The sequence below is a fragment of the Artibeus jamaicensis genome, unplaced genomic scaffold (genome assembly GCF_021234435.1).
Source record: "Artibeus jamaicensis isolate MK-2021 breed Jamaican fruit bat unplaced genomic scaffold, CSHL_Jam_final contig_76, whole genome shotgun sequence".
Lineage (NCBI taxonomy): Eukaryota > Metazoa > Chordata > Mammalia > Chiroptera > Phyllostomidae > Artibeus > Artibeus jamaicensis.
In genome coordinates this window covers 26,528,346-26,552,396 of record NW_026521954.1, presented here as the reverse complement: position 1 = coordinate 26,552,396, position 24,051 = coordinate 26,528,346, and the positions used below count along the sequence as shown (strand labels likewise).

The window sequence follows — 24,051 nt, the reverse complement described above, 5'->3', positions numbered from 1 at the left end:
ATCAGGCCCCATTCACCAGGGTTCAAATCCCAGTCTCTCCTGGCTGTAACTGCTCTGGGCAAATTATGTCCCATAACCGCGCCTTGGTGTTTCCAGCTCTAAATGAGGACTGTAAGGGGACCTTGTCCACCGTGTCTCTTAGGGCCACGGGGAGGGTCTCCCTGGCATAGTGCAAGTGTCGTTTGTGGAAGTAGCTGTTACAATGGGCTATTTCTGACCATGTTAAAAATGCCTCTTTCCCCCTAAATTTAGGAGGATATGACCAAAAAAGTGGGCGCAGTAAAAACTGGAGGGAGCTGCTGAAGCTGCCCCCCGTCAGCCAGTGCGTTGAGCTCAGGCGCTCCATCGGTGAGTACAGCGGCCGCGGCGTCTGCATGCGGCTGTTAGACGCTGCTCTTCCCTGAGTTCCTCGTTCATTTCCCAAATTAGCTAGTGGAGTCTCTGCAGCTTCATGAGTCTTTTCCGGAAAAAGCCCTGTAGCTTTTCTGATCCGAGCTATAAAGTACATGGCTCCAGAAGCGAGGGCTGTTAGCTGTTTCTCAGTCTCCAAGTTACTGACGGGACTTCAGACAGGGTCAGAGAGCAGACGCCTGGCCCCAGCGGGCCTGACCCAGCGGCCTGGGTGTCCTCCAGGGTCATTGGTTGACTCCCTGTCCGGCGGTGGGGTCCCAGCCGGGGCGTGAGAGGCACTGAGTGCCGTGTGCCTGGCACATGGATGTTCCCCTCTCTCTCAAAAAAATTACATATGCATATATCCACCTATCCACCTGTGTGTTTGTGTATATAGATGAATGTATGCACATACTACACACACGCGTGCGGCCGTGGTGCAGGTCCTGACATGAGCACAGGAAGTCAGACAGGGAACCACGTGCGTAGGGCATTCGCAACAGTGTTTTTAAAGGATGTGACTTCCAGGCCTGGCTGCTGCGGCTCAGTGGACTGAGCCCTGGCCTGCAAACCAAGGGGTCACTGGTTCGATTCCCAGTCAGGGTACATGCCTGGGTTACGTACGGGTCAGGTCCCCAGCAGGGGGTCCCACAAGAGAACCACACATTGATGTTTCTCTCCCTCTCTTTCCGCCCCTTTCCCTCTCTCTAAAAATAAATAAAATCATTTAAAAAATAAATAAAAGTTATGACTTCCAGTTCAAAGGATATCTGCATTTAAAACGTTGATGTTGCTAAATTGTCCTCTAAAGATGTTACATCAGTTTGCTTTCTTGCCCACAGTCCTGTGACAAGTCATCTCTGTCTGTGGCCTTGTTAACATCAGTGGTTGTCAGTGGTTTTAATAAAGATAAATAAACTGCAATTTGAAAAATGGTCTCTTGTTTTAATTATGGATGGGGTTGAACATTTTCATCAGTTTTTAAAATTTTTGCCTTTTCTAACTCCAAAAGCTCTTTATATAATTTATCTTTTTATGTGAGTATATTGTGTGTATGTATATATCATTGTGAATATATTTTATATTTGTGGCTTTTGGCATGCAGTATTTTTTCCCAGAGGTTTTAATTTTTCTGTAGATAAATGTATCAATCTTCTCCTTAGTTTCTGAACTTGGTCTTGTACTTAGGGAGAGCACCTAAGATTATTTTTTTTTAAATCAACCCATCTTTTTTTTAGTACCATAACAGTTTCTTTTTAAGAGTGACTATTTTAACTATCAAAATTAATTTCAGTTTAAAGCGCAGGTGGTTCCCCCACCAAAGACCTACCCAGTCGTTTCAACCTTGTTATTTTTTTTAAATTGCAGCTTTATTAAGGTCTAATTAACACGCCATCCACTTTACCTATGTAACATGCACAGTTTGATGGTTTTTAATACAGTCATGGAGCTGTGCAGCCATGGCCACCATCAATTTTACATCGTTGTGGCCTCAGAGAGACCCCACCCCGGCAACCCCGGGTCTGCCCTCGCTCTGGAGCCGCCTTGTCTGGGCGTCTCAGGGGAATGGGACTCGCATGCTGTGTGGTCTTTTAGCACCGGCTCCTTTCATTTAACACAGTGTTTTCAGGGTTCATCTGTGCTGTGGCACGAGTCAGTATTTAATTCACTTCTGTGGGCAAATAGTGGTCCATTGTAAAGGTACATTGCGTTTTAGTTATCCATGCATCCGTGAGAGACACTGAGTTGTTCTCATTTTTTTTTTGTCTGTTGTGACTGATACTGCTGTGGACATCCACGTACAGGATTTTCCCTTGTAGTAAAGTACACATAACAAAAGTTACCATCTTAACCACTTTCCGGTGTGCAGTTCAGTGGCGTTAATTTGGGTATCACTGTATCAGTGTGGATTTTGTTCATCTGTTGATGCAGGGTGGCCTCCACTCTGGGGCTGTTGTGAATAATGCTGCTGGGAACACTGGTGTGCAAGTATTTCAGTCCCTGCTTTTAATTTCTTTAGAGCATGTACTCAGAGTTAAAACTGCCGGATACTGTGGTAATTTTTGTTTAGGTTTTTGAGGAAGTGCCAAATTGTTTTCTACAGTGGCCGCGCCATTTTCCACTCCCACCAGCTGCCCGGTGCCGGTCCGTCCTTCCCAACACACCACACGTCCCTGTTGGTTGTTACCGCGCCCGGCCGTCCCGGGGGTGTGCCACGGCGGCGCGCAGTGCGGGATTCGTGTCCCCCGGCACGCACCGGCCATTTCTATATGTTCTCGGAGAAATGCCTGTTCGAGTCCTTTTTTAAATAAGTGCCTGTTCAAGCCCATTTTTTAAATAAGTTATTTGTCTTTTCACTGGTGCAGAGTAAGTGTTCTTTGTGTGTTCTGGGTGCTGGGCCCTCGTCAGATACTGGATTTCCCGGTATTTTCTCCCAGTCCGTGTTTTCCTTCCACTTCCTTAATGAATGACATCCTTCGAGGAACACATTTTTATTTTGACGAAGTCCAGTTCATCTATTTTTTGTTGTTCTTGTGCTTTTGGTGTCATATCTAAGAAACCATGGCCTAGTCCAAAGTCACAAAGACTTGTCCCCATGCTCTCTGCTAAGTGCTCTCTCCTAAATTTAGGCGTTTGATCAGGTGCAGTTAGCTTTTGGCTGTGGGGTGAGGTAGGGGTTCAGTCTCAGTTCTTTCCCTGGGGAGCTGGTTGTGCCAGCAACACTCGTTGCAACGGCTGTTCTTTCCCCGTTGGGTCTGGACCTTGGTCAGAGTCAACTCCGTTCAGCTTCCTGAGCAGCTGCAGCGTCGGCGTCCCCACCAGCAGCAGGAGACGACCGCCGACCCCCATGTCCTCGCCAGCACTGGCCGTCTTGTTGAGTTGCCTTGTCTGGTGCCAAGGACGGCATGTTGTGTGTGCCTGTGGCCTGGCTTCTCCAGGTCCGTCACTGTCTGCCGCACGGCAGGAGGGGCCTTTGTCCCTGGAAGCCACACGGAGCACGTCCCCCGCCAGTTGGTCCTGTCGGTCCAGGTGTGCGTTGTGATTAAGATACCAAGAACTTTTATTCCAGACTTTGTGCTGTCAGATACACTAGCGGGATTGTAGGACTATATTTTAAAGTACACTTGCATGCAAATTACCTAAGTATATTTCTGAGTCTTTGGGGTAGATTTTTAGTACATAGAATGGAGTACATAGAACTGACTTTCCCATTAGTTAGCTTTTACAAATCCATACTTTTTTCTTTTTTAAGAGATTAGTTTGTTTTCACTGAGGTATGATTGACATAATACATTGGGTAAATGTGCCCAGCACCACTAGTTGGTTTGTAAACCTCATTTGTCTGCGCCCATGCACCGGGCCCAGTCCCCTCGCAGGCAGGCCTGTGAGGTGATCACAGGATAAACGTGGTTGCAGGTTGTAGTGAGAGCGTTGCCCTGCATGCTGGGGCAGCACAAGGGCCCCAGGGCAGGTCTGCATTCTGGAAGGGTCTCCCAGGCGCCAGAGTGAGGAGTGAGGGCGAGAGGGTGTGCCCAGGCGCAGGGAGGCCACTGTGCGGGCAGGAGGCGGTGGGCGCCTGGCCTGGGTGGTGGCGATGGGCCTGAGTGAGTGCGAGGGTCCCTTCCGTGTAGCGGCATGGCCGGGAGACGGGGGCTGGGGTGGGGGGGAGGGGGGAGGACTGTCAGGTCTGTCCCGGCAGAGTGTGGGGCGGGGCGCAGTATGAGGAGCCCCTTCTCTCGGGTGGGAGCTGCAGGGTTCAAGCTCAGAGCCCGAGGGGCTGCAGACGGGAGCCCAGGCGGCACCTTTGAGGCGCCTATGGCAAAAAAAGCAAAGAAGGTCTGCCCCTCACACCCCAACTCTGGAGTCCCTTCACAGCCCCTCCCTCTGCCTCCCTCTGTTCCTCTGTCAGTTCCCCAGCTGCCTGCGGCAGGACCCCCGGGGCACTGCTCCCCAGCTCTCCTCCCCATGAGTGACAGCCCTGAGCTCCTCTGTGTTCATTGTCCCCTTAGTGGGACACAGGTTCCTCGGAAAGGAGCTCATGGAGTCCCTGCTGTAACCCCACCTCCTCGGAGGGACAGGGTGAGAAGGAGTCGCTCTCCACGGCTTATTTGTCACCTGGCCACCCTGCCCCCTTCAGTCCTGGCCTCCGCCCCAGCCTCCCGCCCCACCTCACCTGCATAGCCGGCACAGCGGGGCCCCCGGCAGGCCCTGCTCTCCCTCACGCCTCTGAGCACGAAGGTGAAGATCAGGTGAGAGTGTGGGAGGGACTGAGGCCCATCGTGGGCGCACAGAGAGCAGGGAGCCAGCACCGCAGCGTAGCCGCGACCGAGTGCCTCCTGGCACAGAGACTCCCTCCTCGGGCGTCAGGCTCCTTGAAAACCTGCCCCAGCTTTAAACAAAGTCATTTGACAGTTTCCTTGGCTCCGCTTTTGCTTCCCTCCGCCTACCTGCCCCCTTTCGGCCTCGAGGTGCTGGCTGGGGGGCTCGCTCACCCTCTGGTTACCTGGGCCCACGGCTCTTCCTGATGCAACTGCCATCGGGCAGCACTGTGGTGCAGGCGTGTGTGGCCGTGTGGTCTAGAAGCGGGCAGGGCGGTGGGAGCCGCAGACGGAGGGTCCCGCGCTGTCCACTCCCTGCCAGACGTCTTGGCGGGGCCGCCTTTGCTCGCCCGGGTTTTCCTTGCTTCCCCTGCATTCTCCCCACTGCCCACCTCGTCCTCCTCCGCCTCCATTTCCTTATTATAGCTCCTCAAACAATTCTTCTTTTATTTAGTATGAACAGAAGGTGTGTTTTGAGTTCTTTCCTTCTTGGTGGATAGCAGTGGGATTGAGTGACGTTTTCTGTTTACCCAGGTGCCCACTAAGGGCTGTGCTTGTTCGTTTGGGGGCTGCCGGGGTGAGTGTCCTGGGCACCCTCTCCCTGGAGTGGGGTCTTGTTGGCGGGCGTCCAGCAGCCACGCCCAGAAGTGCTTGGTCTTGCCAGAAGCGCATTTTAGCTCCTGAAGCTGGGCTCTGCCTCTCTCCCCAGGGTCCCAGAGTCTGTCCTGGCAGACACCCACTTTCTGTAAAGTGGCTTCGGCCTGAGGGAGAAGCCCTGCCGCTCTGACCAGAACCGAGAGGGGTGCCCATGATCTAGCTTTGTGGGGGCCCAGCTCATCTCTGGGGCCTCAGCTGGTGTCCCTTTAACTCCAACCCCAGCGGCTTTCCCTGTTCTGGGTCACCCTCACTTTTCTGACTCCTGAGGGTGCCTTTTCCATGTTAGGGTTTCATGCTTTTTGTTGTGGTTCTGTCTCTGTTTCAACTTCCGGTATTTTCGGCAGACTCTGGGGGAGGAGGGGGCAGACCTGGGTGTCCCCGCTGCTCGTCTTCACCTGGAAACCAGGGAGTTTTCTGAACCTTTGAATTTGGGAGGAAAGTATTAAAAATTCACAGCTTTTAAGAAATATCACTTTTTGAGGCCTTGTGTCTTTTTAAAAATGTAGTTAGTGAGTATCCCTAAAATTGGACACAGCGGGCTGCTGCCGTTTGTAGAACAGCTGAGCCCCGGCCGCCGCGGCTTCCCTGCCGCCGGTGCCCCTGTGCTCAGACCCAGCCCCGGGGCAGGCGTGGCTCAGGCGCCCGAATCACGGCGTCACGGCGCCAGCAGCCCTTCCACTGAGGAGTCAGGTGTGGCTTGCTTCCCCTTCAGGAATACGATTCAGAACCATTGCACAAGTACCTGGACCCGGTTATGTCATTTCAAGTTCAAAGGCGCCGTGAAAAGAGTAACCGATTTTCCTGCTGAAGTTTAAATGAACTTATTTTGAATATATTTGTTAATGTTCCTCTTGACACGTTGACCGACATTGGTGCCTTGTTCTGCACACAGTGCCAGTGTTGGGTGTGAGGCAGGATTTGTAGCATATTATTCTGCCGAAAAGGAAAAGCATTGTAAAAATCGTTCAATGTTAACAGTATTTGCACCTTGTGAAGGTATACAGAGTAAAATGGAAAAGAGGTTTTTAACACCTCATTCAGTGCCTTCCTGTGACACGCTTCCCAGATGCGTGATTTGTCCCCAGGACCCCGCTGCCCTCCCCTCTTCCTCCGAGGTGACAGGCGCACGGGTCCCCCGGGAGGCGGGACATTTCGGGCCACACCTTTACTTGCGGGTCCCCTGGCCGTCCCTGGCTCCGCTCAGGTGTTTCAGATGTTGCTGGTGACGAGCCGCTCTGAATTGGTGGACAGAACGGTGTGTGGAAAGTACTATTGCCGCTGGCATTTCCGACTTTGACCGAATCAGGTGAGAGCAGAAAAGGCGGGGTGTGGATCATGACGGGCGTGTCCCCCCTTCCTCCACCCAGAGAAGGACTACGGCAGCCTCTGCGACAAGCAGCCCCTGGGCAGACTCCTCTTCCGGCAGTTCTGTGCCACGAGGCAGGACCTGAGGAGGTGCACTGAGCTCCTGGACGCCGTGGTGAGCGGCCATCTGCGGCCGGGCCTGGGTGGGGAGGTGGCGGGCTGCCCACTGCACCATCCAGCCTGGAGAAGCAGGGTGTGGCTCATGGACTGAGTGCCGGCCTGCGAACCGTGGGGTCGCCGGTTCGATTCCCAGTCAGGACACATGCCTGGGTTGCGGGCCAGGTCCCCGGTGTGGGGCGTGTGAGAGGCAACCACACATGGATGTTTCTCTCCCTTTCTTTCTCTCTCCCCCTCTCTAAAATAAATAAGTACAATCTTTTTAAAAAAACAGAAAAGAAATGGCTTTCCCCCTCGCGGCTGTCAAGGGAGACGCTGGGACAGCAGAGCTGCTCTCTGGCCCTTCGGCCACCAAGTGGGTCCCCCAGTCAGAGGAAGAGAAACGTCACAAGGCCAGTGAAGGAGCTCCACTGACATTTTGTCCCCTGTCGTCTCCACCGCCAGGCGGAGTACGAGGTCGCTGCCGATGAGCACCGGAGAGACTGTGGGCTGCGGATCTTAGACTCGTTCTTCATGAGTGAGGTGCGTCTTCTCCTGGTGCAAAGATTTACAAATAACTTACATCCGGCATCAGAGTGCAGAGCCCTGTTAGTTAGCTGGGTAAATATGCAAGTACGTTAAAATCTTTCTTACCAACGTTCCTGTCCCCGGCTCATGGCTGGTGCCTTCCGGCCGTGTCCTCATTTGGACACAGACGAGGGGGCTCTCTGGAGCCGCCTCCACAAGGGCTCCCCAGGCCCGCATGCTCCTGTTGCCCCTTCAGGGGGAGGGGGTAGCATTGCAACCCCAGAATTCCCAGGGGGCACGTTCAGACCAGCACTTGGTGTAGAAAACCCCAGGCGCCCACACACACGCAGCACTACCGGAAAGAGTAAACCAGGAGTTAATATAATGAAAGAAGTGCAGGACGTCTGCGCACCAAAAAACGGGAAAGCCTGGTTGACAGGAGCAGGGGCAGTGAAAGGGCTGGGAAGACGCCCCGCGTCCTGGGTCAGTGGCCTTGCTGTTCCTTGTCCAGGCGGCAGCACCCCCACCTTGGTTTGCAGGCTCCTCACAGCCCCCAGCAAAAGCGCAGCTCCCGTTTGTGCAGAAATTAACAAGCTGACCTCAGAAACCACGTGGTCTCGGCCTGAGGACAGTCCCCAGAGGAGGGGCTGGAACTGAGAGTGCAGGGACCAGCTCCCACACCTGCAGTTGGGCAGCTCCCAGCCAGGCGCCAGGGCAACTCTCTCAGTGGGGGAAGCACCGCCTTCCGAGGAAGGTGCAGGGACAACAGGACACCCACACGGGAAGGAACGGAGTTCAGCCCCGGCTGGTGTGGCTCAGCGGGTTGAGCACAGGCTGCGAGCCACAGGGTCGCCAATTGCTGATCGAGTCCCAGTCGGGGCACAGGTCTGGGGTGTGCTGAGAGGCAACCACACATCGATGTTTCCCTCCCTTCCCCTCTCCCCCAAAATAAATAAAATCTATAAATAAAAAATAGTGTTGAAAATAAGAATGGAGTTCAACCACTACCTTACACCACACACACACAAAAATCTCAAATGGAAGAGCTGAGCTGTAAAACCCTCAGAGGAAATCTCTAAGGCATAAATCTTGGATGCGACACTCCTAAGTGGATCTTCATGACCTTGGTCTAGACCGTGGTTTCTTAGGTGGGACTGGGACAAGCAAGGAAACTGGACTTGGTCACCGTTAAAAGCCCGGTGCGTCACAGGGCACCGCAGAGCCAGTGTCCACTGGGGTCTGCACCCGAAACGCGGGAAGGACTTTTAGAATTAAACAGTGGCCCTGGCCATCGTGGCTCAGTGGGCTGGGCGCCACCCCACAGAGCAAAGGGGCACCCGCTGGCTGCCCGTCCGGTGCGTGTGCGAGGCAGTGATGGTGTTTGCGTCCCACACGGTGTTTCACTCCCTCTCTGCCTCGCTCCCTCCCTCTCTCTAAAATAAATATAATTAAACAACGAAGACCATTGCTTTTTAAAAGGTAGTGAAGTCGGTACGTATTTCAACACAGAAAAATAAGTCTGTTTCTTCAGAATTCACCCACCCCTTCCTCTCCACCGGGGGGCTTGCTTTCCCTCCGAGTTCTTGATGTCCATTTGGTGAATTAGCCCCAGCAGCTGCCTGTTCTGGAAAGTAGTTCTTGTTGTTGAACGTGAGGCCGCAGAAGAAGAGTCTGTCTTCCTTTCATCACGTCCGGCAGGAGGCCGGGCTGCCGCACAAGGACTGCTTTTCCTTTGTGTGGGGTGAGTTCTTATTCTGACACAAAGTTCTTCTCAGTCACCAAAGAAGGGACCTCTTATTTGGAGTCAATTATTAAACAGTCTTAATGGGATTAACCTGCTATTTAGCTGCAGAAAATTGAGATCTCGGGAAGGGAAATCAGACTCTGGAAAACACTGAGAAGTATTCCTTTTCTTTTTAAGATTTTATTTTTAAAGTGAAGGGAAGGGAGAAAGAAAAGGAAATGTCACTGTGTGGGTGCCTCTCGTGCGCCCCCTACTGGGGACCTGGCCTGCACCCAGGCCTGTGCCCTGACTGGGAATCGAACTGGAGACACTTTGATTCACAGGCCTGCGCTCAATCCACCGAGACACACCAGCCAGGGTATTTCTTAAATAAATAAAATAAGAAGTATTTCTTAAAACTGTACTTTTGAGACAGCTTTGGAATTTGAGGGCTTTGTCTTCTGTGAAGATGTTGTTTTCAGTTGTCTCCTGTGCCTGGAGCAGTCAGTGTGTATTTGTCCAGTAACTGAGTGAGCGGACTTCTTGTCTTGAGTGGCGGGATGAGGGGCCATCCCGTCCGTATCGGGGCCTCGCCACCGGGTGATAGAAGGGGCTGCTGGGCAGTCCCGAGAGCGCGGCGCAGTCTCGGCCTCCCGCTTCCCCTGTGGGTGCACCAGAAGGTTCCGTGGCTCCCCACACCTCGTCCACCCACGGGGCTGTGAGATGGACACAACAGGCACATGAAAAGGCCTCGCTGCTTTTACATCATTTAAATGACAGCGGCTGATCATTATTAGTCAGAACAGTAATGTTATTTGGGGGAAAAGGCGAGTCCCCTCATGGTGCACTTCTGTTCAGAGTTCAGCCTTTGCGTTGAAGTAACCGCCCACAGCCACAGAAAACCACGCTTTGCAGTGACATCCGGCCCTGCCCCTGTTGGGTGGCCCAGACGGCACGTCTCCTTTTTCGCGACAAGGTCAACGTGCACTTGAGCATGGTCGCAGGTGATTTTCAACAAGGCTGGACGGTCACCAGGCCTGTTACGTGTCGCGTTTCCCAGCAGCCCCGGAGCAGGCTGAGAGCGTGCCAGCTGGCCCGCAGGGACACGTCCTGTTAGTGACTGTAACGTTGGTGAGAGTGTGAAGCGTTACGTCCTCTTTGGAGGCAGTCTCGCCGTCCATGTCAGCACTGGCACTGCGTGTCTCCTGTGAGCCAGTGGTCCCGGGGTCTGTCCTGTGGAGCGCAGCCGGAGTGGTCTGCTGGGGCGGGCGACCTCGGGCAAGCGGGCGACCTCGGGCGAGGGGGCAGCTGCCAGAGGACGCGGTGGGTGCGAGGTGCCAGCACGGACGAGACCGCAGGCAGCCCCCGACCCTACGGGGGTGGCAGCCGGGAGTGCGTAGCACCGGACGCCCCTCTCGGTCTCTTCCGCCGGCTCTTGCGGCGCCGCACGGTCACGGGGCCAACAGCGGCCACTCTGCGGTGTGCTGGTTGGTCAGTGTCTCCTGCACGTGGCGTGTCGTGTTTTCACGTCCTGTCACATTGACAAAACGCCTCCGTGTCTCCTGGCGACATTGTGTTAAACGCCGTTTTGACGCACAAGACTTGGAGTTCGGGACAGGTCTGCTGGGCCACAGGCCCCCAGGAGCTGAGGAGCATCTGCACATGGTTTCCGTGCCATTGCGTGAGGGACAAGTTTGTGTACTCACGAAGGTTTACGTTTGCGTGTGTGCATTTAAAAAATATTTATTTATTTTTAGACATGGGGGAAGGGATGGAGAGAGAGAGGGAGAGAAACATCATGTGTGTTTGCCTCTCAGGTGCTCCCTACTGGGGACCTGGCCTGCAACTCAGGCATGTGCCCTGACTGGGAATCGAACCGGCGACCCTTTGGTTCACAGCCTGGCGCTCAGTCTACTGAGCTACACCAGCTGGGGTGTTTGCATTTTTGATTGTGGTAAAAACACGTAACATAACATTTGTCGTTAAGTACATTCACGTTGCACAGCCACCGCCACCACCACCGTCTCGCGGAAGTGACACTCCGTCCCACGGAGCCCCAGCCCCGCACCCCCGCCCTGCCCGCTGCTCCCACTGCTCTTCCTGTCCTAGAGTCTGACTGCTGTGGGGACCTCATGCAGGTGGAGTCGCAGAGAGCTTGTCCTTCCATGGCGTCCCCACAGCGTGTGGTCCCCAGGGCCCAGCCGTGCTGTAGCAGGTGTAGGAATTCCCTCCCGTTCAAGGTCGAGTGATGCTCCATCAGATGGACAGACCGCATTTTGCTCACCCTTCCATCTGCCAACGGATACTGGGCTGCGCCCAGTTTGGCCGTTGGGAGCGACGCTGTGAACAAGGGGTCCCCCAGCTCGGGAGACCCTGCCCCGGCTCTGTGCTGGTGTCCTGGGGAAAGGCAGCACTCAGAACCTGGGGAAATGGGCCTGGGCCAGAGCGAGGGTGGCGCCCGCTTGTCACCTTGTGCCCTTCTGTCTGCCGCCGTGAGTTCAGGCCCTGCTCGCAGCCGCCGAGCTGTGCGGTCACTGACTGTCCTATCTTTGGTCCGTGCCTCAAAGAGCTCAGCAGCCCTGCTACCCCAGATGCCCCTGCATGCCGTGAGAGAGTGCCAGCTGCAGCTGAAGGGCACGCCCCCCAAAGAGGTCTTCGGGGAGTGCACCAGGTAAGCCAGCGCCCCCCTCGTCCATGGCTCGCCTGCGTTGGGCCAGCTAGTTCTCACTGGGGTGCTTTCCCAGCTGAAACGGCCACTGTCACAGGAAGAGGCAGGGGAAGAGCGGGCCTTGCACACAGGTCGCTGCCACGCCGGGGCGGGTCAGGGGGGAGGGCGAGGGCACGGGCATCGCTTGGCGGGCTCCTGGCCCTCTCTGTTCGGCCCACCAGGGTGCTTGTGTCCAAGGGGAAAAGACCCCACAAAGTGTTTTTTCAGACCCAGGCTCTCACCAGAAAATCTTGTCTCCAGTCCTTTGCAATATGAACAGGAAACTCCAAGCCAGAGCACTTTGGCCGAGTCCAGCCTCCTGACGTCCACGGAGGAAAGAATGTTTCTGAAAGTATCTGGCTCCAAACACAGAGTCCTTTGCAGTTTTAGGCAGGACGTTCGGGTGTCTCCCGCATTTGACAGACGTTCCTCAAGAGCCTGCTCTGTGTCAGCCACCATGGGCGTTTCCCCAGGATGGGGGTGGGGGGGGCCGACGGCGACGACAAAGCACCACCAGTGGGTGGCGCAGAGCGACAGAACTGTGGTCTCCCAGCGGGCAAGCTGCCCGTCTGAGTTCATGGCCGTAGGGCTGTGCCCTCAGAGCCTCTCGGGCGCCACCTGGTGGCCCTGGGTGCCCGTGCCTGCGGCGTTGCAGGCTGTGTCTGCCAGAACCTAGGGGCGCCCTTGGCTTTGGAGTGCGGCCTCCGTGGCCTCATCTGAGCAGGTTACACTTCCAAGTGCAGTCCGGTCTGCAGGTGTGGGCTTAGGACACATGTCTTTAGGAGACGCACTTCACCCCGTGACAGTTCCTCCTGTGGGCTGAAGTTACAGCCAAGAGTCAAACAGACGAAAACCCTGCTGGTTTACAGTTACATTCTTACATGCCCTAGGACAATGTCCACGCCAGAGCCTTGGAGTGTTAGTTACTCTTTTTGGAAAACATTGAGCACCTACTATGTGCCTGTCATTGCTCTAGGTTCTGGGAATAACACGATAAGGGGCCCTGGCCAGGTGGTTCAGCCCGGTGGAGCCTCATCCAGATACGTCAAGGTTGTGGGTTCGATCCCAGGTCAGGCCTCACTGAAGGGTCAGCCCGTGAATGCATAAAGAACTGGAGCAACACATCAATGTCTCTCTCTCTCTCTTTCAAATTAATTAAAAACAACAACTATGGAGGACCCAAATAGCTTTTGTCTCTGTGGGTCACGTTTTTTAAAAATAAGGCAGCACAAACCCCCCCACTCTCAGAGCAGTGACGCTGTCACGTGCTGCGTGGTGGGAGAACCCCTCTGTGAGAAGGAGGTTTTAGGGAAGCGCATTGGGTCTCGGTATTGCTGTAAACAGGCTTTGTTGCCGAAGGCTTCCCTGAGCGGCCCCGGAGCCTGTCGGCCTCGGGACATGTTTTCCTTGTCTGTGAAACTCGGGCCGCAGCCTCCCCTTCGCCAGACACTTAGTAACCAGCGAGCTGTTGCAAAGCAAAGGGCGGGCCGCTTCTGGGCAGTGACCATTCCCCGGGGGAGAGTTCTATTCCATGATAAAACCTGATTACAAATGAAAACTAAGAGGTGTGGCTCACCGTGTAATTATCTGAAGGACTGTGGAGCGGAAAACCATTTGTCGGGCGCTCTGTTTGGTGTTAAAAAGGATTGTGCCACACACTGACATCTTCTGCCTGGTGACTATTAGCGGTTACACATTCTCTCGTTTGTTCACACACCTTTACGTTCCCGCGGAGACATGCATGCCTGTGCACGTGAGTGTGCACGCACACACTTCGACTGTGTTTTAAACGATTGTCTTTTTACTGGTAGTTTTTTGAGCTGAGGATGGAACCCAGAGCTTTTCCTGCTGCGGGAAGCCACCATCCTCCGCCTGCAGCTTTCTCTGTCCTTACCCGACGACCTGCTTATTGGTTTGAGAGAGAGGGAGAGAAACATGGATCAGCTGCCTCTCATAGGCCCCTGAGCAGGGACCGAACCTGTAACCCAGGCACGTGCCCTGATGGGGAATCAAACCCACAGCCTTGCAGTTCATGGGAAGGTACTCCAACCAACTGAGCCACGCCGGCCAGGGCGGTGGGTTGTTTCTGTCAACTCGTCATCTCTGGTGTCCACATACATAAAAAGACCCTCTGGCTTTGGGAGGGTAAATCGACTTCATCTCTTTGGAGTCTTGCCTTCCTGTTCTCACCAGTCTCGGGAGAAACCGCTGTGGGAGTCCGTGTGCGGAGCTCAGTGTGTTGACCTGTGTGCGCCACCCGGCTCTCCACACGCCGGGCTCACTGGTGCTCTTAACACCGGGCTCCTCCTGCTGCAGCGAATTGCAGGTGCGTGACTGCGTGCCATCGTTTTCCAGGGCTGTCCACGGCTACTTAAGTGGGAAACCGTTTGAAGAATACCAAGATAGCCCATACTTTTCTCGATTCTTGCAGTGGAAATGGCTGGAAAGGTATGTTCTAACTTAAGATTCAATAAAAACAAGCGGCGACTTTTCCTAATATACCCTGATTGATGTCTATTTTCCCGTCTTATCAAAATACCATTGGAAACCTTGGTTTGTGTGTGGCATTTCCATACAGAAATTACTGAATACGTATACTCAGTTTCTCGTTCAGCCAGCGCTGGTCTGCCTGCCTTAAGCAGCAGCAACTTCACGGGGGCAGCAGTGGGAATACGGAGGAGTCCACACTACTGGGCGGCTGGGGTCACCGAGAAATGTGCGCCACACGCTCAGTGTTCTTCCCCGACTCCATGGCCGAGTGCTCACTGGGACAGTTATTACCGAGGGGCCGTCTTCCCGGTTCCATTTCTCACATGTTTTTGAGATGTCGGCTGTCTCCCCCGAGGGTCCCTTTCTGAAGGACCTCACGCTGTAGATGCGCCGCCCCCCCCCCCCCACAGCGGGTTGGTGGGCCCCAGGGGAGACGCCTGGGCACGGGCACAGTGTGGGTGGCTGTCGTCCCCATCTGTGACCACAGCCCAGCCACCTTGCACCGGCCCGCGGGTGCTCAGTGGGCCTGCGGTGCTGCCGGGCACTGTCCCCAGGGGGGAGCCCCGGCCTAGCAGGGGTGAGGCCCTGTCCCGGGTGCCCCTCGGCCAGTGCGGTCCCACACACAGGCCTGGGACAGGGTGGGTGGCCTTCTCTGTTTTAAAGTTACGATGTGATGTGAGCCCTGAAACTTCTTTTTTATCCCTTAGGCAACCAGTGACAAAGAAAACGTTTAAACAGTACAGAGTCCTGGGAAAAGGCGGGTTTGGGGAGGTAAGTCGTGTGTGGTCGGTCGGGAGCGGCACGGGACAGCGAGGGAGCCGGGAGGCCTGACCTGCAGGTGGCGCCTCCGCGTCACTGGCACACGCGTGTCCTTGCTGCGCGTCCTTGCCGCGCGTCCAGGGGTCAGTTTGGCCAAGCCTGAGGATTAAGATCGAACTTCAAGCAAAAGGTACTTTGCCACAAGCTGTTTAAAAATGAGGAAACCTGGGGGGAAATCATTATCTTTATTTTTACCTCTCACTTCGTGAAGAAGTTGCTCTCCCACAGTCGGGGTTCAAACTCAGTCCGTCTGTCCTGATCAGAGCGGTCGCTCTGCGTCTGGAGTGGCATGTCTGTCGCTCTGTTTCTAGAGTGTGGGGCCCGCCCGGAGGTCTGTGTGCAGAGTGAGCTGTGCGGTGCGCTCATTCGGCTCCACTCTGTCTGCACACACGTGCACCTCACACCCCCGGGAGAAGGGGCCGGAGACTGTGAACTGGCGAGATCCGAGAGGCGTGGTCTTTGGGTGTGACGGCCGAGCTCCGGGCTCGGCAGAGGCTCCCACGCCCGTTCTGGAGGTGGCGCTTCTCTGGAGGGACCGGCTCAGCGCGGGCGCCTGGAAGTGCGGGAGCCAGGGCGGTGGGAGGGCGGTGGAGAGGGCGTGTCCGCCCCAGAGGCCGCGCGGCCTGCAGCTGTGGAGCCCCCCTGCTCCCACATTCCAAGCGAATGCCAAGGTCGTGAGGATCCCCGGGTGGACTGGGAAGCTGGCGCGGGAGGCCCTGCGAGAGGGAGGGTCCGAGTCGGCAGCATCCCCTCCCCCACCCGGTCCCGCAGGCCAGTGGGCTGGTGGGCCATCTGCACAGCCACCAAGCACGTTCACTTGTGTTTCCAAACACACAACCGAGTGGGCGCCCTGGTCTCTGACAGACGCGGCCTGGGTGTGCCCTCCCGGTGCCAGGCCCAGAGGGCAGTGGGCGGTCCTTTCAATCCCGGGTGCCTGTTAGAAGGAGCCCTGGACCCTCCTGCACACGGCCTCAGGGCCCTTCAGGCCCAGGTCCCGCAGGACGGGGGTCCCCCAGCTTCGGGCCTCGGACCGGTAACCGGCTGGTCCTGAGAGGGACTGGGCTTCGGAGCAGGAGGGGAGCTCCAGTGTGATGGGCCTGAGTCACCCCAAGACCGCCCCCACCCCAGTCCGTGGAAGAACTGTCTCCCACGAAACTGGTCCCTGGTGCCTCAGAGGGTGGGGGCCACGGCTGCGGGCCACTTCCTTTCTCCACGTGCCAGCACCTCGGCCAGCAGCTTTGACGGGGCCTAGGTCTTGTCAGCGCAGTGACGCTTTCACCTGCGCTAGGCCCTCCCGGGAGGCTCCTGGGCCCTGGGTGGGCGTCCCTGCCCGCAGGGCTGGGGGTGGGCCAGTGTAGGGAGAGAGCGCCCCCTGCGGGTTTGGCGGACCCAAGGTCGCATTCCACCCTGGCCGCCCTTCCGTGGGGCAGCCTGCTGAGCCCATGGCGCGGACACCTGCTTGGTCCGCAGGCCGCCCCGACCGCAGGAGAGGGACTGACGGGGCTCTGGCGGGTCTTGTGCTGGGAGGGGGCCGCTCGCTGGATGAGGCACTAGGTGCACTGCACGGTGCGGGCGGCGTGAAATGCCATCTCTCCGACCGTCCAGGGCGCAGGGTCCCCGCCAGAGCCCAGGGGGCGCAGGGCCAGTTGTGCACGTCGGTTCGGGAAGGGGCACCGGGGCTGCCCAGAGGTGTACCGATGACAGTCGTCTTGGAGTTTTCAGGGGGGGGTTACTCATCGTCCTTGTTAATACTTCGAATACTTCTCACAATAAACTACGTTTTTCCATCGGTTAATTTATTGATGGATAAAATTACATCATGTTCGGCATTTGCTTGTAAAGTAATCCGTGCGTGGCTGTGCAGTAGGCGTGTGAGGGACGCGAGCCAGCTTTGTGCTGATGCTCCAGAGCCTGGGGACTGGGGCCCGCGGGGGCTTTCTCTTCTTTCTCCACTGTTTTGAAATGTTTGTTGGAAAATTTTCATAATGTACAGTTAAGTGATCTATAAATACAACTTTTTAAAAATTTTATCTTTAGAGAGGAAGGGAAGGAGAGAAGGACAGAGAAATATCAATGTATGGTTGCCTCTCGTGCGTCCCCTGCTGGGAACTGGCCTGCAACCCAGGCATGTGCCCTGACTGGGAATCGAACCGCGATTGTGTGGTTCGCAGGCCCGCGCTCAATCCACTGAGCTACACCAGCCAGGACTTATAAATACAACTTTAAAACTAAGAATAAATGTATGGAAAGGTATGAACTCTATGAAATATATTTTCTTATATGCTTGAACTTTTTTTTAAAAAAATCAAGATTTTATTTAGTTTCTAGAACTTTTGCTCTTGTACAGCCAAAGAGAAGACGGGAAAGGCGTCTCAAAGTCGGCCAGTCGCGCATGGTCACATGTGACCTGGTCCCAGTGGCCCCGCGTTGGGGCCGTGGGGCGAGCTCTGCTCCCCAGGCGGCCTGAGCTCCTACAGAGGCGGCAGCGGAGGGGCGGGAGCCCACGCCGGTGTGGCCAGGTGTCCACTCCCGTGGTCCTGGCTCCTGCAGCGCAGCTGCTATTCTTTACTGGGCTCTCTTGGACCACTGTGCTCTCTCCGCAGTGTGAATGTTTTCTTTATTTTTTTTAAACTAGGTTTGTGCCTGTCAAGTGAGAGCTACGGGGAAAATGTACGCCTGTAAAAAGTTAGAAAAGAAAAGGATAAAGAGGAGGAAGGGGGAAGCCATGGCGCTGAACGAGAAGAGAATCCTGGAGAAAGTGCACAGCCGGTTTGTCGTGAGTATCTCTCCCCTCCTCCCTGTGGGTTCCTGGGGGTGCGCGTCGCCCCCCAGCCCCGGGAGCTGCCATGTGGGGCTGGTCTCGGGCGTTCAAGGGGAGAGGTGCCCGGTGCAGCCCTCGTCCCTCTCACTCAGTCCTAACCTAGGACACGAATGGAAGCCTGTGGCGTCCCTGCCAGGGACTTGCAGGGGACGGCCGTCCGCATCTCTGATCTGGCCGGTACTCCTCACAGCTGCCCCCTCCTGCCTGGCTGGCCAGGGGCCCCTCCCCCCCACGGGGGACAGCCCTCGGACCCCGGCCTGCCTGGAGGCACTTCCCAGCGTCCCCTCCCATGGGCCCTGTCTGTTCCCACCTCTGTCCTTTCCCGGACACCTGGAGTCGGCCCCCAGTTGGCGCGTCCCTGTTGTACGGAGCTGCAGGATCCGCCTGCACGGGGTGGGGGGGCTGCTGCAAGGCTGTGGGGCGGAGCGGCCCTCACCTCGGACCTGGCTTCTCCTCCCCTGGGCCTGGTGTCCCCGGGCGCCGACCGGTAAGGAGGTCTGGCGGAAGGCGGAGGAGAGCGGCTGGCTGCGTTGGAGCCACTCCCCCGGGGCCTCTGCTTCCCGGGGCTGAGGCCAGCTGCTCTGGGCTGGGGACAGATGTCCCAGACAAAGGACGGCCCTCATTGCACCTCGAGAGCAGGACTCTGTGTGTCTGATGGCCGGGCAGTTGTCACGCGGAACCATTTAGTCAGATGGGCTCGGAGTTGCCTCCGGCGCGTCAGCGTGACGGCCCTGCAGACCCGGGAGTCCGCAGCCTGGCGGAGTAGGAGGGGCAGAGGCAGCCGTTCGGCTTAGTCGCTTTAAGTCCAGCATCTTGCTGTGCACGCCGGCCGCTCCATCCTCGGATCTGCTGTCCCTGGGTGCGGCCGACGAGGGGCCCTGCCCCGCCCTGTGTCAGCGGCTCCTCCCCGCCCCGGCCCGCGGCGCGACGCGAGTGTGGACAGCGCGAGACTGGTCGGAGCTTGGTCCGGTTCCCGAGTGGGACACTCGCCGCAGTTAGAAAACGGGAGCTTTAACTGGTGCCGTTTACGACGGCGTCAGGGAACACCTGAGTCTAGGCGGGCAGGGGAGACGCGCAGGCTTCTCCGCGGGCACCTGCAGGTCGCCGGCGCGGGGGCGGCGGGAGCCCGAGCAGGTGGAGGGGCGCCCGCCCGGGGTCGGAAGACTCGGTGCTGCGAGGTCGGCGGGCGGTTAAACGGATTCAGTGCAGCCCGGTCACAGCCCCAGCGGGGGGGTGTGAGTGAGTGAGTGAGTGAGTGAGTGGGTGAGTGAGTGAGTGTGTGTGTGTGTGTGTGTGTGTGTGAGTGAGAGAGAGAGAGAGAGAGAGAGAGAGCGAGCGCGCTCACACACGAACCAACAGCAAAGCGGGCGAGAGCCTGGAGCCGGCAAAGGTCCCAGGGACGCGGGTTTGCGCATGCGCCGCGCTTGCAGACGACGCGGGCCTCCGCCGCCTCTGCCGCCTCCGCCGCCTCCGCCGCCTCCGCCCTCCGGGGCTGAGCGGCTGCCTGCCCGGTCGGGCTCGTGGGGTGCGGTGGACGCGTTGGCTGGTCACGGGGGCTCTGGAAGTGCGCGATGCCGGAGCTCCAGGCAGGGAGCGTGGCTTTGGGGTCAGGACCCCGGCGTCCGTGGGAAGTTTTGCCGCTTGCCCACTGGAACATAGCAAGTCCCCTCCCTTCAGAGCAGAGCTGCCCCAGGCACAGGTGTGCTGTCCCTGGAGTGGGGTCCGCATCACGAACCCCATGTGTGTGGCAGGGCACCCGCCAGGGAGTGAGCGGGGCCGTGTCTGTGCTCGCGGCGCTGCCGTCTCTAGGTGGGCCTGTGCTACACGTACGAGACCAAGGACTGCCTGTGCCTGGTGCTCACCCTCATGAACGGAGGGGACCTGAAGTTCCACATCTGCAACCTGGGCGGCCCGGGCCTGGACGAGCGGAGGGCCGTGTTCTATGCGGCGGAGCTGTGCTGCGGCCTGGAGGACTTGCAGAGGGAGAGGATCGTGTACAGGTGCGCGCCCCCGGCCTGTGCATCGACAGCGTTGATGTTTCTCTCCCTCTCTTTCTCCTTCCCTTCTCCTCTCTCTGAAAGTAAATAAATAAAATATTTTAAAAATAAAAAAATCAGACTCCTAGAAACCGTGTAGAAACACAGTGGCCAGGGGCTGGGGCGGGGGCGGGGCCGTAGGGGTGGGGCAGGGGAAGGGCCGGGCATCCAGCTCCCCCGAGAGCGAGGTCTGAGGACGGACAGGAGCCTGGACGCGTGAGCTGGCGACCCGGCGCCGGGCTGGGAGGTGTGCTCAAAAAGGAGAGCTTCGTTGTCTTCACCGAAAACAGACTTGACGCGCTAGCTGACGGATGTGTCCACTAATTGCGTGGAGGGGGTCTTTTCACCATTTTGGAGGAAAAGTTTTCAATTTCATTGTATTTTCTAACGATTAAGCAAACGGTAGAAAAACACACAGCAGATAACACTTGGGTGAGGGGCTGGAGAAGCCAGTTGGCCTCTCGCCAGGGACCTGGGTCTGTCGTGTCCCAGACAGGTCCCACGACATTTTCAGTGCTCTTGGGTAGATGCCTGTAAGACGCATTTTTTGGTCATAGGGGACATTTGTGTGGATCTTTTCAGGAAAATCCCAAACTGCCTTTCACAGTGGCTGCGTTTTACAATTTCTCCAGGGTGCCCAGTCCACCTCCCACACTCGTCCCCCGATGTTTCCATGCTGGCCCTCCCAGTGACCCTGCAGGATGGCTTTGATTTGCATTTCCCTGGTGACTGATGATATCAAGCACCTTTCCGGGGGTCTGTTGACCATTCTTGCACATTGTGTAGTAAAGTGTCTATTCAAATATTCTCATTTTAAATGTGGGTTTTTGCCTTCTTCAGTGGAAATAATTCTTTATATGTTCTGCTCACAAGTCCTTAAGCAGACATAAAATTTGCAAGTATTTTCTCACAGTCCGTGGCTTGTCTTTCTATTTTCTCAATAGTCTCTTTAGAAAGTACAAAAGCTTTGCACTGTAATGAAGTACAGTTTATGAGTTTTCTCTCACCAATCACACTTGGTGGCACAGGTAAGAGATCTATGTCCAACCGAACAGCATGAAGATTTTGTCCAATGATTTCTTCTAAGAGGTTCATAGTTTTTCTTTTAGGTTTAAAATCAATCTTCAGCCCTGGCTGGAGTGGCTCAGTGGGTTGAGTTCTGGCCTGAGAACCACAAGGGTCGCTGGTTGGATTCCTGACCAGGGCACATGCTTGGGCTGTGGGCCAGGTCCCCAGTAGGGGGCGTGCGAGAGGCGACTGATTGATGTTTCTCTCTCTCTCCCTCCCTTCTTTGCTTTCTTAAAATAAAATAAATAAGGTCTTTAAAAAATAAAGTGTATCTTGAGTCAGTTGTAGCGCAGTGTGGGTGGATTAAGAGCCTGTATCTCAGCCTCTTTGTTGCAAACACCGGCGTTTCCTCCCTGCCCCGCCTTGGTGGCTCCGTGGGAAACCGCCGGCCGCAGATGGGGGGCTGCCCCCTGCGTTGTTCCGTTGGTCTGTCTGTCCTCCTGCCAATAACACACCGTCTCGTTTACCGTAGCTTTGTAGTGAGTTTTGACGTCAGAAAGTGCCCATTCCTCCACCTCCTGCACTTATCACCTGACATTTTGACTCCAGCGCTGGTCCTGTTGAAGATGGTTTTGGCTGTTCTGGGTCCTCGCTTAGCATTTCCAGCTAAGTGTGAAGATCAGCTTGTCAGCTTTTTAAAATTATTGTTCAAGTACAGTTTCTGTCTTTTACTCCCACCCCAGCCCACCCCCCAGTGCTCCCCGCCTCCCTCCCATTTCCACCCCCCTTAGTTGTTGTTCATGTGTCCTTTATACTTGTTCCTCTAAATCATTCCCTCCCCTCTCCCCTCTGGTCACTGTCAGTCTGTTCTGTATTTCAGTGTCTTTGGTTATATTTTGCTTGCTTGTTTGTTTTGTTGTTTAGGTTCCTGTTAAAGGTGAGATCATATGGTATTTGTCTTTCACCGCCTGGCTTATTTCACTCAGCATAATGCTCCCCAGTTCCATCCATGCTGTTGTGAAGGGTAGGAGCTCCTTCTCTCTCTCTGCTGCACAGAATTCCACTGTGTAAGTGTACCAGAGTTTTTTTATCCATTCATTTACTGACGAGCACCTAGGTTGCTTCCAACTCTTGGCTGTTGTGAATTGTGCTGCTGTGAACATTGGGGTGCATAGGTTGGTTCTGTTGGATTGGTGTTTCAGGACTCCTAGGATATAATCCTAGCAGTGGAATTGCTGGGTCAAAAGGCAGATTCATTTTTCGTTTTCTTAGCTTGTCAGTTTTCAAAATGAAATTTTTTTGCCTGCGGAGGTTTGCACTGAATCTGTAGATCGATTTGGGAACAATGACGTCTTAGCCACACCGAATCTTCTCATGTCTTTCCATTCACTGAGACGTTCTTCAACTTCTCTCAGAGATGCTTTGTCGTTTTCAATGTGTAAGTCTTGTACTTTTTTGTTAAGTTTATTCCTCCACGTTGTATTCGGTTTGCAGTGCAGTTACTTCAGTTTCGAGCTGTTGACTGCGAGTACCCAGAGGCGCCACCGCTGCAGCCGAGCGGCCAGTGCCCTTGCGGGACTCTGCCGCTGGTTCCAGAAGCCCAGGCGTGCACACCCTGGGGCTTCCTGTGCGCACAGACTTGGGCAGGTGGAGGGGGGCCGCAGGCCGTTTTTCTCTCGCCCTGGAATCCCACTGCTTCTGTTTGTGCTTCAGAGAGGGAGACTGTGGCCAGACACACAGAGTTGCTTCCGACGCGTGGGCGCTGAGCGTCTCCAGTGAGCGTCTGTGCAGAGGTCCGTCCTACGCTGGGTCAGGTGGACGCTGTCTGTGGGCACCTTATTCTTCTGTGTGATGGCTGGAGATGGGGCAGCACCCAGGGCTCCTGGCTTGATCCGCAAAGTGTGGTCGTGTTATCTGTCGTTGCTGTTGCTCAAAGTGCAGAGACTTCTGGTAATTTCCATGGGCTGCTGGTGGATCACGGTATTGACTTCCTTTTTGCTTTTTAAAAGATTTTATTTATTTATTTTTAGAGAGGGGAAGAGAAGGAGAAAAAGAGAGAAACATCAGTGTATGGCTGTCTCTCACACGCCCTCTACTGGACACCTGGCCCACAACCCAGGCCTGTGCCCTGACTGGGAGTGGAACCAGCAACCCTTTGGTTCACAGTCTGGCGCTCAACCACTGAGCCACACCAGCCAGGGCTCATGGTACTGACTTTTAAATAACTGAGTTTTGCTGTCATTTCTTCCTTTGTAGAGACTTAAAGCCTGAGAACATCCTGCTCGATGACCTCGGTGAGTGAGCCCGTCTGGTCAGATGTACAGACTCTGTTGCGAGGGACTTGGACACAGAGGGTGGACGTGGGCCCAGCTGGTCAGCGCAGTCGGAGACGACGTCAGACACGAGCGGGCTCGTGCTCCTTTAAGAGCAGTGGCTGGGCGCCGTGCCCCCCCTGCTGGGACAGGCAGCTGCTGGTGCCTGGGGTGGGAAGGGCCGCACCCGTCAGGCGGTGCTGCCGTGTCCGCAAGTGGCCACGTGCACCCTTTTGGGAGGGGAGTTTTTGGAGGTGATGTTTGACTGCGAGGAGTGTGGCTGCCTAGCAGAGAGCACGAGGCAGGGCCAACCAGACTCCGCCAGGAGAGGGCGGAGTCGAGGGCAGCAACCCACAGGCAAACCCGGGGCTGGGGCTCCGTCAGGGCCAGGGGCCCCCATGCGCCTGCCGAGGGCTTTGCGGCCTGGTGTCCCCTTTAGGTGTGACACGGCCCCCGTGAGGAATGGAAAGGAGCCTCGTGTGTGGGAGGCGGTGGAGGCCGGCGTCTGGAAGCACTGGTGCCTCGGGCTCGCTGTGAAGTCATCCCAGAACTCCTGCGGAGTGCCGAAACCCAGGAGTACCAAACGATGAAGTGTGTTCTTTTGTGGGGTGGCGCCGTGACTCCTGCGAGGTCTAGCAAAGGTGACGAGTCCCAAGCAAGCACCGAGTGCTGAGACATTGTTTTCTAGTCCAAGTGAGACAGTTTCGGGGCTTGATGGCACCAGGGTGTGACTGTCTTGCCAGGTCCCGCCCACGGCTTCGGGCTCCTGGCCTGTTGCAC

At 55.9% G+C, this 24,051-nt stretch overlaps 1 protein-coding gene across 1 annotated transcript in view; it reads left to right on the top strand.

Annotated features, from left to right (window-relative positions):
• The first annotated feature begins 263 nt into the window (after positions 1-263).
• GRK4 (G protein-coupled receptor kinase 4) overlaps positions 264-24,051 on the top strand; it is a 36,783-nt gene continuing 12,995 nt past the window's right edge. Inside the window, exons 1-7 of the mRNA XM_053672337.1 lie at positions 264-348; positions 11,646-11,749; positions 14,141-14,233; positions 14,983-15,046; positions 17,730-17,870; positions 19,725-19,915; positions 23,216-23,253. Coding sequence (XP_053528312.1) covers positions 11,670-11,749; positions 14,141-14,233; positions 14,983-15,046; positions 17,730-17,870; positions 19,725-19,915; positions 23,216-23,253 — 607 coding nt within the window. The 5' untranslated portion in view covers positions 264-348; positions 11,646-11,669. The remainder of the gene's footprint in view (positions 349-11,645; positions 11,750-14,140; positions 14,234-14,982; positions 15,047-17,729; positions 17,871-19,724; positions 19,916-23,215; positions 23,254-24,051) is intronic.